The sequence below is a fragment of the Platalea leucorodia genome (assembly GCF_965183815.1).
Source record: "Platalea leucorodia genome assembly, chromosome: W".
Taxonomy (NCBI): domain Eukaryota; kingdom Metazoa; phylum Chordata; class Aves; order Pelecaniformes; family Threskiornithidae; genus Platalea; species Platalea leucorodia.
Genome location: NC_138859.1, coordinates 1,314,903 through 1,327,370, shown reverse-complemented (window position 1 = coordinate 1,327,370; position 12,468 = coordinate 1,314,903). Strand labels below are relative to the sequence as shown.

The 12,468-nt window shown below is 59.3% G+C and overlaps 1 protein-coding gene across 1 annotated transcript; it reads left to right on the top strand.

Annotated features, from left to right (window-relative positions):
* Positions 1–1,436: 1,436 nt before the first annotated feature.
* Positions 1,437–8,984, top strand: LOC309601677 (indoleamine 2,3-dioxygenase 2-like; the record flags this gene model as incomplete). Its single annotated transcript, XM_082334843.1, has 10 exons — positions 1,437–1,529; positions 3,016–3,111; positions 3,744–3,863; positions 4,050–4,168; positions 4,526–4,540; positions 5,011–5,110; positions 5,315–5,432; positions 5,890–5,941; positions 7,779–7,927; positions 8,614–8,984. The coding sequence occupies 10 exons, from the start codon at positions 1,437–1,439 to the stop codon at positions 8,982–8,984; spliced, it is 1,233 nt and encodes a 410-aa protein (XP_082190969.1).
* Positions 8,985–12,468: the final 3,484 nt, after the last annotated feature.

Here is a 12,468-nt window from a genome sequence, read left to right as displayed (position 1 = left end):
AGCCCACGTCCCCTGGACAGGCACACCGTGGCACTCACCCTCACACTTGGGTGGGCTCGGGGTGCCCTGCCCAGCTCCGGCACCCCCCCCAAACAACACCCCTGCAGCCTTTCCGTGAGAAAGGCCTGCACGGTCGTGCCCCCACCTCGGGGCCCCTTGCTCCCAGCTGACCCCCAGGGATAAACAGAGGGGAGCAGGCGCAGAGAGCAAACGGCACCGGCACCACGTCGCTGCAGCCCTGCGCTTTCCTGTGCTGAAACACGGGGAAACAGCAGCCTCCACTGCGACGTCCCTTTCAGCCTCCTTTCCTTCATCTCCGGCCAGACAGCGGCATGAGCCTCGCCGGCGTTAACCACCCAACGGGAGGGGAGTTTTGCTCCAGTGCATGGCGATGAGGTCAGAAGCCTGCATGGCTGGTGCTCCGGTGCGGGCACGCTACCAGCACACCCTTCGCTGCCGCCAGTTAAAACCGTCATTATGGTCTTGCACTTTATTTGGCACTGGGAATTTAATGACAACGTCAGCTCACGTTCAGTCATTAGGCAGCTTGCTGGAAATGCAGATAGGCCCTTAAGTGACGCGAAATGCAGATTAGGGAGTTTCACTCCCTGCCACGCAGCGCTTGCTTCTGTGGCGGCGGCTTTGGATGTGGCTCCCATTAATTTATTTTGGCTGTGCTGGGCATATTGTTAGCGCATACATCAGCAGCCTCTCATGCGAGCAGGGGGCTGAGGGTACAGTTCGTGTCTGATGGAGTGCGTATCGCTCCTGTGGGGATAAATGTCCTCTGGCACCGGGGGGTGTCACACACAGCCTGGCAGGAGCTGCGGGCAGCTCCCAGAGCCACGACACACATCTGCCCTGCCAGGGCTGTACCTGGCACCTGCGGAGGCTGCAGGTCCGTGCTGCGGTGTGGGGTTCATGGTGTGCAGGGCTCTGCAGCCTCCAGCGAGACACAGACGGTCCCCCGTTCTTGCACAGGTCCTGCAGACCAAGCACAGCGCACAGGACATGAGTTTGACGTTGCCAGGATCGTGGGGAAACCCGGAGACAGCATCCCTGCGCTGCCGCCAGCCTCGGGCACCCTGGGCCCCTCTGATGCAGCCTCCCACGGGAGCCTGGCGCATCCCCGCAGCCCCGAGGGGAGGTCCCGGGGGCAGACAGCTCGCAGCCCCTACCCACAGCAAGGGAGCTGCCCTGAGCCTTCCCCGTCGGGAAGGGGGATGGAGATCGATGTTTGCTCCGCGACAACACTTTATCGGCAACCTTTAACCGTGTTTGCTCGGACCCTCTGGCCATTGGGCGGCCGGGCCCCGGCCCCCCCAGGACAAGGTACGCTCCCGCGGCCGGGGCGCGCGGCGCTGGCTCAGCACATACCGGGAGCGGGGCAGCCGGCGCGTCTCCGCCGAGCCAGAGCACATCTCGACCTTGCGGTGATGGAGGCCAGCGACGGCACGGAGGAGACCCCGCTGCCTCTGACCAGGTTTCAGCTCTCCAAGGAGTACGGCTTCCTTCTTCCCCACCCTCTGGTAGGAGATGGCTGCGCCACCGCGTCTGCGTGCTACAAGAGACAGAGAACAGAAAAATAGAGGGGTTGGTGAGCGGCTTTCTGGTTGGGTTTCAATGTAACGCTACTCTGTAAGTTTATAAAAAGCAATGAGGAAGGCACGTGCTTGGACCGTTTCACAGGACAAACCCCTCGCATTAAAAACGATTAAACTGGCTGCAGCAAGTGGCACCGGGGAGAGGCGAGGGAGCTTTGCAATTCACACGTTGGCCTTGGCTTTACAGGATTTCAGGGAGCACCAGGCGAGCAGTCAGACTGCAGATCTCCCCTGCTGAAAGCGGTGCCATTTATCACTGGGCTCACTTCACAGCGGGAGCGCTCGGGGACAGGCAGATACTTGTTTATCATCCATTAATTCACAATTACACAAGCTGGTGTTACAAGAGGGGGAACCAGACACAAACCATTAGGCTGGATGGAAGCTGGGAGCCCGGGCTGGCGGCGTCTGCTCCCTTCCCCTCCCCGCAGGCAGGGGAGCCTGGCAGCCCCAGGAAAACGGCAAACGCGACGGAGCGGGACGGTGAAGGACCCTAGTCCTCCCTGGCCGGGCAATGTCCGGCACAGCCCTCCTGGGGCTGCCCGGCCCAGCGGCGAGTCGCAGCCCCGCTCCAGCCCACCGTGCATCCCCCGGCTGCCATCGCTCCCCCAATTCCCTTTTCTCCCCGGACCGTACGGCTCTCCTGCGTTACAGCCAGAGCGGGGTCCGGAGCAGGAGAGTTTGGGTGTTGCCTCTCAGCTGGCCTTGACTCCAAAGAGTTTACCTAGGGCTGGGCTTATCTCCAAGCTCTCTGTTCCCTCCTGCTCCTGTCCCAGCACCCCCCGTACCCCAGCCCGGGGTTACCCTCCCCACGCCGGGACAGACAGCCTCCGTCCACCTTTGCAGTGACTCCCTGAGGGTCACGCCGGTCCCTAGAGCTGCAGCGGTGCAGGACCATTTTGGCCACCCCGCTGCACCCCACCCGTGGGTGTGCAGGGGACGCGCTCCCCTCTGCCCCCCAAGCCGGGCGTCCAGGCGCCGGGGCAGCCAGCCCGACTCTTTCAACCAACCCACCGCCTCTAAGCCCTGTGACTTATTCCCAGGCTTGGTGCTGGCAGCACCACGTTTGCTGCGACCTGTCCCCCCTCGGCTGCCGCCTGCCCACGCCAGGATGCCCCGGGTCCCGTTTCCCACAGCCCCTCGCTATTTTGCGAAGGACGACGGTGGCAGCACGTCCCCCCGGCCCAGCACAGCCCAGGGGGCTGCGCTCTCCCCCGAGCCTGTCCCTGCTTCTTGCAGGGCTCCGCAGCCGGCTCTGCTGATCCCAGATTTAACCTCTGGACACATCTCCTCCTGCCTCAGTCCTGAGCTGCTCGGGAACCGGGGGGAGAGAGGAGACACAGCCTCGCGACACCGTGCGCTGCCAGTCTCCGTGCATATACAGCCCTCCCTCTCACCTCTCTCTACCAAGACAGAGCTGCCAGCGCCCTACGGTCCCTGGATGGAGATTGCCCATGACCTGCCTCAGCTGATCACGAGCCATCGGCTCCGCTCACAAGTTCACCAGGTACCTCTCTTCTCTCTCCTGCCTCTGGAGCGCTCTCAGACCTTCGTCTGACACAGCAGCGTCTGCTGAACGCACGGAAAAGCAAACCAACAGCAAAGCCGTGTCCTCAGCAAGGATTCACGCAGACAGGACTAATACCATGCAAAAGCAAAGCCTTAACCTTGGCACAGGAATAGCTCCTACGGCAGATCCTAGGTCGCGGCGGCCAGCCGAGGCAGCGAGGGCTGGAGCGTGGCGTGCGGTGGCAGGGGAAACCCTCTAGATGTCATGAGAGCCATGGCTCGTCCCAGCCACGCTCCCCGCCAAGGAGCCCGGGCGCCCCATGAGCCCCCCAGCCCGGCTGGACCCCGCCGGCACGCAGGGATCGGCCGCTCTCCTGTGCGTCCCGGCGCAAGGGAGAGGGACCTCTTTTTGAGTAAAAGCCCATGGTTTTCTGTCCGTGTTCGCAAGCCGCCAACAGCAAATCGGTAGCAAACCCTGCGGGTTGGGAGGGAACGGGGGCTTGCGGGGAGAGGGCAAGGGCAGGGAGAGGATTTAGGAGGGTCTCTCCCCGGCTGGCGGGGCAGCCCCCCACCGCGGGGGGCCTTGGCATCGCCTGCAGTGCCCCTTGCTCCCGAGGGTCTCCCCGGCAGATGCCGCAGCTGAGCGCCCGGCACCTCCGAGGGCGCGAGGAGCTGCACTTGGCGCATCTGGTGCTCAGCTTCATCACGATGGGCTACCTCTGGCAGGAGGGTGAGGAGGGCACCGTGAAGGTAAAAGCAATGTGGAGCAGGTTCACCTGCTTCTTGGGATCTGGGACTCATCCCATGGGAGCAAAGCCTCTTTCCTGAGGCTGCAGCAGGAGCGTGACCCCTCCTGCCTGGTTGGGTGCCCGTAGATGGGCACCTTTCAGCAGCCTGACAGTGTCCCCGTCTTCTCCTGTGCTTTGTGCCCTTCAGGTCCTGCCCCGAAATCTCGCTGTCCCCTTCTGGGAGGTCTCACAGGCCCTTGGCCTCCCCCCCATCCTCAGCCATGCGGACTTTGTCTTGGCCAACTGGAAGAGGAAGAACCCCAACGGGTAACTGGGCAAATGCCGGCAGACCGAGTGCAGCTCTTCCCAGGGTCTGGGCGACAGCAATGAGCCTGAGCAGGTCCCATCCAGCACAACGGGGACAAATGGTTCCCAAACCGCTCCTGTTCTGCCACAAAACATTGAAAAAGCATCACTGGGGGCCTGTCTCATGGAGAAGGTCTGGGGAAGGGTCTTGCCGGGGGGGAACCAGGTGCCTCTGGGAGCATCCCCCCGGGGACGGTGCTTCCCGCGGTCCAGCCAGCTCCTTTGTCTCCCACAGAGCACAGTCCGTTGCCGAATGATTTATAACGTCTCTCTCTCTTTTTCTTGTGCGTTTGTTGGCAATAACTGAAATGTCTTCAGGCCTCTGGAAATTGAGTAAGTATTTAAGATGCTTATTTATTTTCTAACAGTATTAGTTTTGTTTGAATTGGCTTAGCGCTCCAACACTGCAGGGCTCTGCTTAAGTTGAACCTATCTCTTGATATACGAGCGCAACAAAACCAGCTCCGTCTTTGGCACGCAAATCCCACTGCAAGAACATCAAAGTGCCGTGACCATGGCTGAACCATGGGCTGCTCTGGTCCACCCTGAGCCTGGCTGTCATGGGCCAGACGTTTAGCCCAGCGAGTGCATGGGGAGGGTCGCAGATCCCTCAAAACCAGAGCAGCCCCCCTCCCCTTCTGCTCTGTGCCGGCTTGTCTCTGTCTGGGGTGCAGCTAAGAGGCTCTGCAGCCGGGATGGTTTTGCTCCAAGGGTTCAGCGGGTCCTGGGGTGTGCGGGGGAAGCCTGAGCAAGCACCCTCCTAACCCCCGCGCACTCGGCTGCTCCGCCGGTCGCCCCTGCAGGAACCTGGACACCATCATCTCGCTGCCTGGGGGAGAGAGCCTGCGAGGCTTCATCCTCGTCACCCTCCTGGTTGAGAAGGCGGCTGTGCCTGGGATTAAGGTAGGGTACCGCCGTGCCCCGTAGCTCTTTGCTCACCTGGAAAGCGCCCGCAGGCGCGCACCCACGAGGCGTACCCGTCCCCTGCAACGCTTGCTCGCGGGCTGGGGGAAGGGGCAGAGCTGGCGTGGGTGGTAGCGGGTATCCAGAGCTGGTACGCAGACATCCCAGCCTCCTCAACACTTCGTGCTCTCCCTCCTCTCGCAGGCAACCGTTCAGGCCATTCGTGCCATCTTGCAGCTCGATGAGGAGACCCTGCACAAAGCCCTGCAGGAGCTGGCAGAGGCCATCGGGGACATGAGCAAGGCTTTGAAACAGATGCACGGTAACAGCAGCCTTCGGCTGGAGGGCAGTTTGTGTCTGTGTGCATTGCTGCGCACGCTTTAGCTCATTGGATGCCTTGGCGTAAACGCGCTTGCACTTGGCCCATAACGCCTCTCCGGAGGGATGGGCGGGAACAATTCAGGGGAAGCTCGGAGCTCCCAGGATGATACATGGAGTCTGAGCACCCAAACGGGCCCAGGGTTAACGTGTGGGGTGTTTTTGGGCTGAGCAGCTCCGAGCACCGATGCCGTGCTGCACGCAGCGGTGCCCCAAGGAGCCCGGCTGGGGGGAACCCACCGCAGGGAGCGGGCACCGGCACCACGCAACGTGCCGGCTCCTCCTGCCCGGGCCTTCTCGGAGCACAGATTCAGGTCGCCTCGGCGTCGGCAGCAGGGGGGAGCACAGCGAACTAGTTGCCTTTTGCCCGCAGTAACATCTATGATCTGATTTCCTCCTAGACTATGTGGATCCAGCAGTATTTTACGCTGTGATCCGGATCTTTCTCTCCGGGTAAGTGCGGTGCCTTTCCCTCCAAAGCCACCTTGTCGGCAGCTCCCGGGACCAGGGGGAGCAGGGGATGTGCTGGGAAGGGGCAGCCCAGACGGGGCACAGGGTCCCCCGGGGCGGGGAGGGAGCCGGCGCTGCGTCCGGCAGCGTTGGCCCCCAGGGCGACGCGGTCCTGCTGCCCTCGAGGGACGGAGTTCCCAGGCGCTTGATCCGCCTGCGCGGGGCCGGAGCTGCTGGGCAGGGGCTGTGGCTGGCGTCTGTCCCTCAACCCGCTTCCCTCCATCCCGCACGGGCTCCGCGCCGCAACAGCCGTAATTGTGCGGAAACGAACCATTCCTGCTCTTGGCCCAAACAGTTTTGACAGGAGGAGACTAATTTAACTTCACACACCGTACACACAAAGCTACAAAGCCAAGTGGGGTCTCTTCCCCCTGAGTGTTAAGGAAATATCTGTAACAAGCCTCTTGCTCCATTGCAATTCCATTAATTCAAATCCCCCCCAAATACTGAAAGAAGTCAGTTGGGCAAGGCAGAAACAGGGCCACGAGAGCCCAGCGCTGCGGGTTTGCCATCCCTCATCCTCCCTGCGGGGCTGGGAGCATCCCCAACTGCTCCGCTCCTGGGCTTGCCAGGGGGTTTCTATTTTTGTTTCTCTTCAGCATATCTCAGCATTCCTAAGTCAAAAGGCTCCATGCATCCTGATTAGGTTTCTCTCATTTTTTTATCCAAGCTGACCTTGTCTTGATGGTCATCAGCCTAGAAAAACATGCCTTTTAAATTCTCTTCTGCTTATAAGAACTTCCCACTAGTAAAGGTTACTATAAATACATCCCTGGGAGAGCTAAAAATATTACGGTATTTGATAATGAATCTATTTTCTCTGCATTTTCTGCAAAATCTGATCCAGCCGTCAAACAGCCTTAGCAGCCAGCACCGAAAGCTTCATGAAATGGTGCATTCTTCAGAAGGTCAAGAGATATTTTTGTGCCAGGCACATTATCTCTCTGAAATTATAACTCCTCTTTCCATTTGTGAGCGAGCATTTATCCATTTTTGCACAACAGGCGCATAAAGCCGGCTGACAGGGGCTGAGTTAATGGTGTACGGGGGGAGGCACCGATGCTGCCCCGTGCCTGGGCTTGCCGGGGACGAGCAGCTTTATGAGAGGGAGGAAATCACATTACAGCCTTGTTTTCTCCTGAAATAAATAAAGGCAGGCTGTCCTGCACTGTCTTTAAAGACATCATGTCAAGAGTAACAAGAACAGGCTAAAATCCAAAGTACAACCTTCAAGGGCTCGGAGGAGCGTTTGGGCAACTCTGTCTGCCGCAGAGGCAACCCGACTTCTCCTAATGGCCACCAGGATTTCAAGAAATTCATGCTAGGTGCCACTATTGCCCAGACAAGTGCCCCCTCGCCTCTTGCACACCCAAAGCAGCTCTGCACGTGCAAACCAGCGCAAACCACCATGCGGCACCTGCCCGAGCCAGCACCCGAGCAGGAGATGGAGGTGCAGGGCAGCTTGTCCCGGGACCACGCCATGGGGTGCTCCCCAGTGCGCGGCAATCCCACAGCACGATCCCTAGCTCCTAGGCAAAGGATAATTAAGGATTTCTCCCTACACCTATGACCTTGTCGTGCGCCTCGACGCAGTGTGATTTCTGAGTTTATCTCGGGTTTGAGGACAGCTGACAAGGCTGACCGAGGAGGAGGAGATCCATGGGCCGGGTCGGGAAGGTTTCGCTCCATCTTGCCAGCCCAGGGTCCCTTCTCGCAGCCCCCCCTGTTATCAGCCGCCCCACGGCCGCTCCCTGCCTGACCGCCGTGTCTTCCCTCTCAGCTGGAAGGATAACCCCGCCATGCCGGAGGGGCTGATATACGAAGGTGTATCTGACGAGCCCATGGCGTACTCGGGAGGGAGCGCGGCCCAGAGCACCGTCCTTCACGCTTTTGATGAGCTCCTGGGGATTCGCCACAGCGAGGAGAGCAGTAAGTCACACGCTCTTCCTTTTTCCTAAGAAAATAAGGGGCGGGGGAAGAACAGAGCCAGAGCGATTCCCATGGCAGTGCCCAGCTCTGCCAGTCGACGGGACACGCGCCCATCTCGCCCTCGCAAAACCCTCGCAGAGCCCGGCTGGGCTGAGGCTCTGCCCAGTTCATTTGGGAAGAAGTCTATAAACAAGGCTCTGGCAGGCGCTCCCTCACTGCTATAAATTCCCAGATGGACAGATTTTGCTTTTTACTGAGGTTATATATGGGTACAGAGATGAGGGAGCAGAGCAGGCCAGCATCCTGCCAGTAATTTAGCACATCCATTCACATAGCTTCGCGTTAGTCTGGCCCACAACAGAGTATATTTATCAGAAATTAGCAAAACCACTCTAACAGCAAAAAAACCCCAAACAACCCGAAACCAAAAGGCTGGGAGCAAGGGCTAAAACCTGCCTTTTAGGGTTAAGACTGACCCTAATGGAGCATTGACCTAATATGGGTTTTCTTTCTCAATTAATCGGCGGCACTGAGACAGAGCAGAGGGGCCCAGGAGGCTGGGCAGGCTGTTGAGTCCCTGCAGACCGCGCCAGCACCAGTGCTGCAGTCCGGCCGCTCTCTGAGCGCACCGGGGTGCTTTAACCCACTCACCCACAACTTAGTTCGTCTTTTGCGGTGTCTCGCAGCCGCCTTCCTGCACAGGATGCGGGACTACATGCCCCCGCCGCACAGAGCCTTCGTGGAGGCCATCCGCCGTGCCCCCTCCCTGAAGCAGCACGTGCTCTCCTCCGGAGACGCGCGGCTCTGCGCGGCTTTCAACCAGTGCGTCTCTGCGCTGGCAGACTTCAGGTCCTACCACATCACCATCGTCACCAAGTACATCGCCGTCGCGGCGGCCAAAGCCAAGGCTAGACGGGCAGAGCCGGGCGACGGGGCTGGCCACTCCGCAGGGAAGCCTCCGTCGGCGCTGGAGGCCAAAGGGACCGGCGGGTCCCACATCTTCAGCTTCCTGAAGAGTGTCAGGGACACCACCAGGGAAGGGATGATAAGTGCCTGACTTGCCCTGAGGGTCTGCGAGGCGCTGCTCAAAGCAGGGGCAGGAGGCCAAACGGCTCGGGTGCACATCTGCAGTGACCTTCACCAAAAACCTCCTCTCAGCAGCCCCCTTCCCGCTCGCACACTTCTGGGACATGGGGAATGCGCTCTGGGTTGTCCGGGGAGGAGAGCACTGCTGTTGATAACCCCTGAAAGGCAAGCACTGAGCGCAGCATCCTTCCACGGCACCGGGATGGGCACCGCATCCTTCCATGGCACCGGGATGGGCACCGCATCCTTCCATGGCACCAGGATGGGCACCACATCCTTCCACGGCACTGGGATGGGCACCACATCCTTCCACGGCACCGGGATGGGCACAGCATCCTTCCACAGCACTGGGAAGAGCCGTGTCCACCCAAGCCCTGCTTGCTGCGTCCCACCGGGCTCGCTCCCTGCGACACCCCGGGGCTCGGGGCTGCTGGCTTGGCTGGACACGGCTGGGATTTCAGGGACGAATAAAGCAGCCATTCCCTAATCCAGCCGTGCTGCCTGGCCCTGCGTCCTTCGTGACATCCCAGCGCTTTTCCATCACGAGGTGGCGGCAGAAACTTGCTCTTGGCTCTGCCGCAGCCGGGCTCCCCGCAGCAGAGGAGCAAGGGGGGAGCAGGTAAAATAACCCCCTCCTCGGGATTTGGGAGGGCTGCGGCGAGTGCTGGGCGCTGCGGGGTGCAGCGGGTCGCAAGACGGGGCTTCCCGCTGCGACCCACAGCCCTTGGCACCCAGACACGGCTCCTCTCCCCCCACACCAACCAGCCCTGTCATTTTAACACCCGGACATGGCACATTTCTTACGTGCCCAGGGCTGCCAGGCCCCTGCGGGTCCCAAAGCACCAAGGCAGTCTCAAGTCAGCAATTCTCATCAACCCTTTCAGCCTGATCCTGACACTTGGGCTGGTAACAACAAGCAGTCCGGTCTAAAAGTCAGACTCCTGATTGTCCGGCATTGCACTATTACTTGTTTCTGTACAAGACAGACAGTTTTGCCTGCTGAAATGCCTGCTCCGGGTTTGGCAGAGCTCTTACATAGCTGTGCATCTGCAGCAGGACCACAGCTACGCACAGGGGAAGCCTGCTGACCAACACCAGCTCTCCAGCCACGGGGATGATGCTGAAGTCACCCAAACCCAGCCGAGAGGGGAAAGCGGATGGGAGAAGCGAGCAAAGCAGGGGGGGAAAGCGCAGGCTGTCAAGGCTGTTCGCTGGGAGATGCCGCATTAGGGCATAAGGTTTTACTCTCCATTGCCAGCTTCGTTGCAACTCCTGATTTATTAAGAGCTCAGGATGTCACAGGGGCAAAGCTGCAACATTCGAGCACACATAGGATTCACTGTCTTAGGTCTCCATGAGCAACATGGTGCTGTGGAAGGGGACGTGGGTACATAGAGACTCCTCGAGGGGCCAGAAAGGGAAAAACGCCTCAGACAAACCCATGGTCCTCACCGGGTACCGCAGCAGCCCAACACCCAGCCTGATGCCGGGTTCAGCCCAGGACCTAATATACAGGCTCCTACGATACGGACACGGCGGCAGACGAAGCAAGAGCAGCAAACGGCCCCGCAGCTCGGCCCAGCTGCCGGACCCCCCCGCTCCCCCGCCGCACTGGGCTCCCCTCGCCCCACCGCGCTGGGATGGCTGGGCAGATCTTCGCGGCGCTAAAGCTTTTTTCCTAATGCCAGGTGCCCAAGATGCCCTTTTACAGTGAGAGCGCACCCCCAAATTCCTTGGAATCGGCATCTTTAGGGAAATCAGGCCATATGCCTCGGTGTTTCGCCTGCCCAGGTTTTGCTGGCACAGCCACCAGAGACAGGTTTCACGCCCAGTCAGTGCCTTGGTGCAAAAATAGCTCTGGCAGTGCCACTCCTCCTGCACTATCGGAAGAGAGTCAAGGTCCTTTGAAACGAGGCTTCGTTCCCATACGGGCAACAAAAAGCTCCGCACACAGCAGCTTCAACTATTAAAGCTCCTTGCTAAATTTTATTTTGTGCCCTCTTTTGAAAGGCAGTCTTAAAACTGGGGCTTAGGAGAAGATATCTTCAGTAAACAACCTATGGGAACATGTCAGCACCTTTAAATCTTTGCCTGGCAGCCCTCATTCCACTCGATCTTCATTTCTGAATAGCTGCTGCCTATTTTATGTAGGAAATATTTCATTCTGGTGATTGTCCTGGTCTATTACATTTCAGACCATTTCAGGAAAACAGCAAACTTAGAGGGGAAAAAAAAAATAATAAGCACTCTGGCTAAATGAAAAATCCAACTGGGACTCGCCGGGAGCTGGTGCAGGCCGGGGCTGCAGGGGGACGCGGGGGCTCCAAGTGCCCAGCCCACACTGGGCAGCAGCGACGCCAGCGTCGGGAAGGGGCAGAGGGGCCCCGGGGGGGTTTTGTTGCTGCTGCAAACCCTGGCGAAGCCCCAGGGCCCTGCCCTGCGCACGCTGGCCCTGCTCGGCAGAATCACAGAGGTGCTCTAACTCAGGAGGGAGATTTGTGCCGCCTTGGGAGAGAAAAGAGGAGCTGGGAAACTGGAGGAGAGACGCCGGAGAGAGCCAAGGGGGTACCCTGCACTGGTGGGCACGCTCAACTTCAGCAGATGACTTTTGGGGGATGAGGAAGGTGCCTAAAAACTGCACAGAAACAGCCAGACCATGGCGTTCCCAGGTCAGCAAACTACGCAGCAAGGGCTCACCGCATTTGAGTTCACTTTACCAAACACTTTGTCAGAGACGCGTGCAGCGGCGGCACAGGCATTAATCAGATTCAGCTCCTTTAAAGTCGGATCCAGGGAGGATCCTGCCGCGCTCGCAGCACCCAGACAGTGATGCACAGTGATGCACAGACCCTTCCCGTCTCTTCTCTTGGCAGGCTGGGACAGCTGCAGCACGAGAGCTTTGATTTCTCTCTGTTCCCAAACCACTGCTGTCTAATATTGATCACAAGATGCAGACATCTAAGGTCTTGGGTGCATTATGACTGGAAGCACATTGCATTTAAATAATTTACGCCTACGCCTAAAAAATGCCACTATACGTTTGAGACTTACACGGTGCTTGGCATTCATTTTGCATGCTGCCACCAGGAACCGCGCTGCGATGGACTGCGGGCCCGCGGGCCCGCTCTGCCCTGAAGCGTTGGTTTCGGCAGGCGCTGGCGGAGCCCGGGACGCGTGGGACGAGCCCAGCCCCAGCTCTCCATCACCTTTACAGAGCCACAGGTGTAGCAGCAATGTTTGGTCTCTGCTGCTCTGGTCCGCTGTGCCCTGTCTCAAGCCCCCAGCCTTTCCCCAGCCAGCACCCAGCCCTCACGGGGCGGCACTGCACGTCTGCCACCCGCTGCGACAGGACAACCTGAGCCCGCAGGAGACCCGAGACACCCTGCACTGCTCCCTGCAATGGGACGGACATTTCTGCAGCTCTTTAATAAACTGAATGTTTTTTCAGCAAGGGG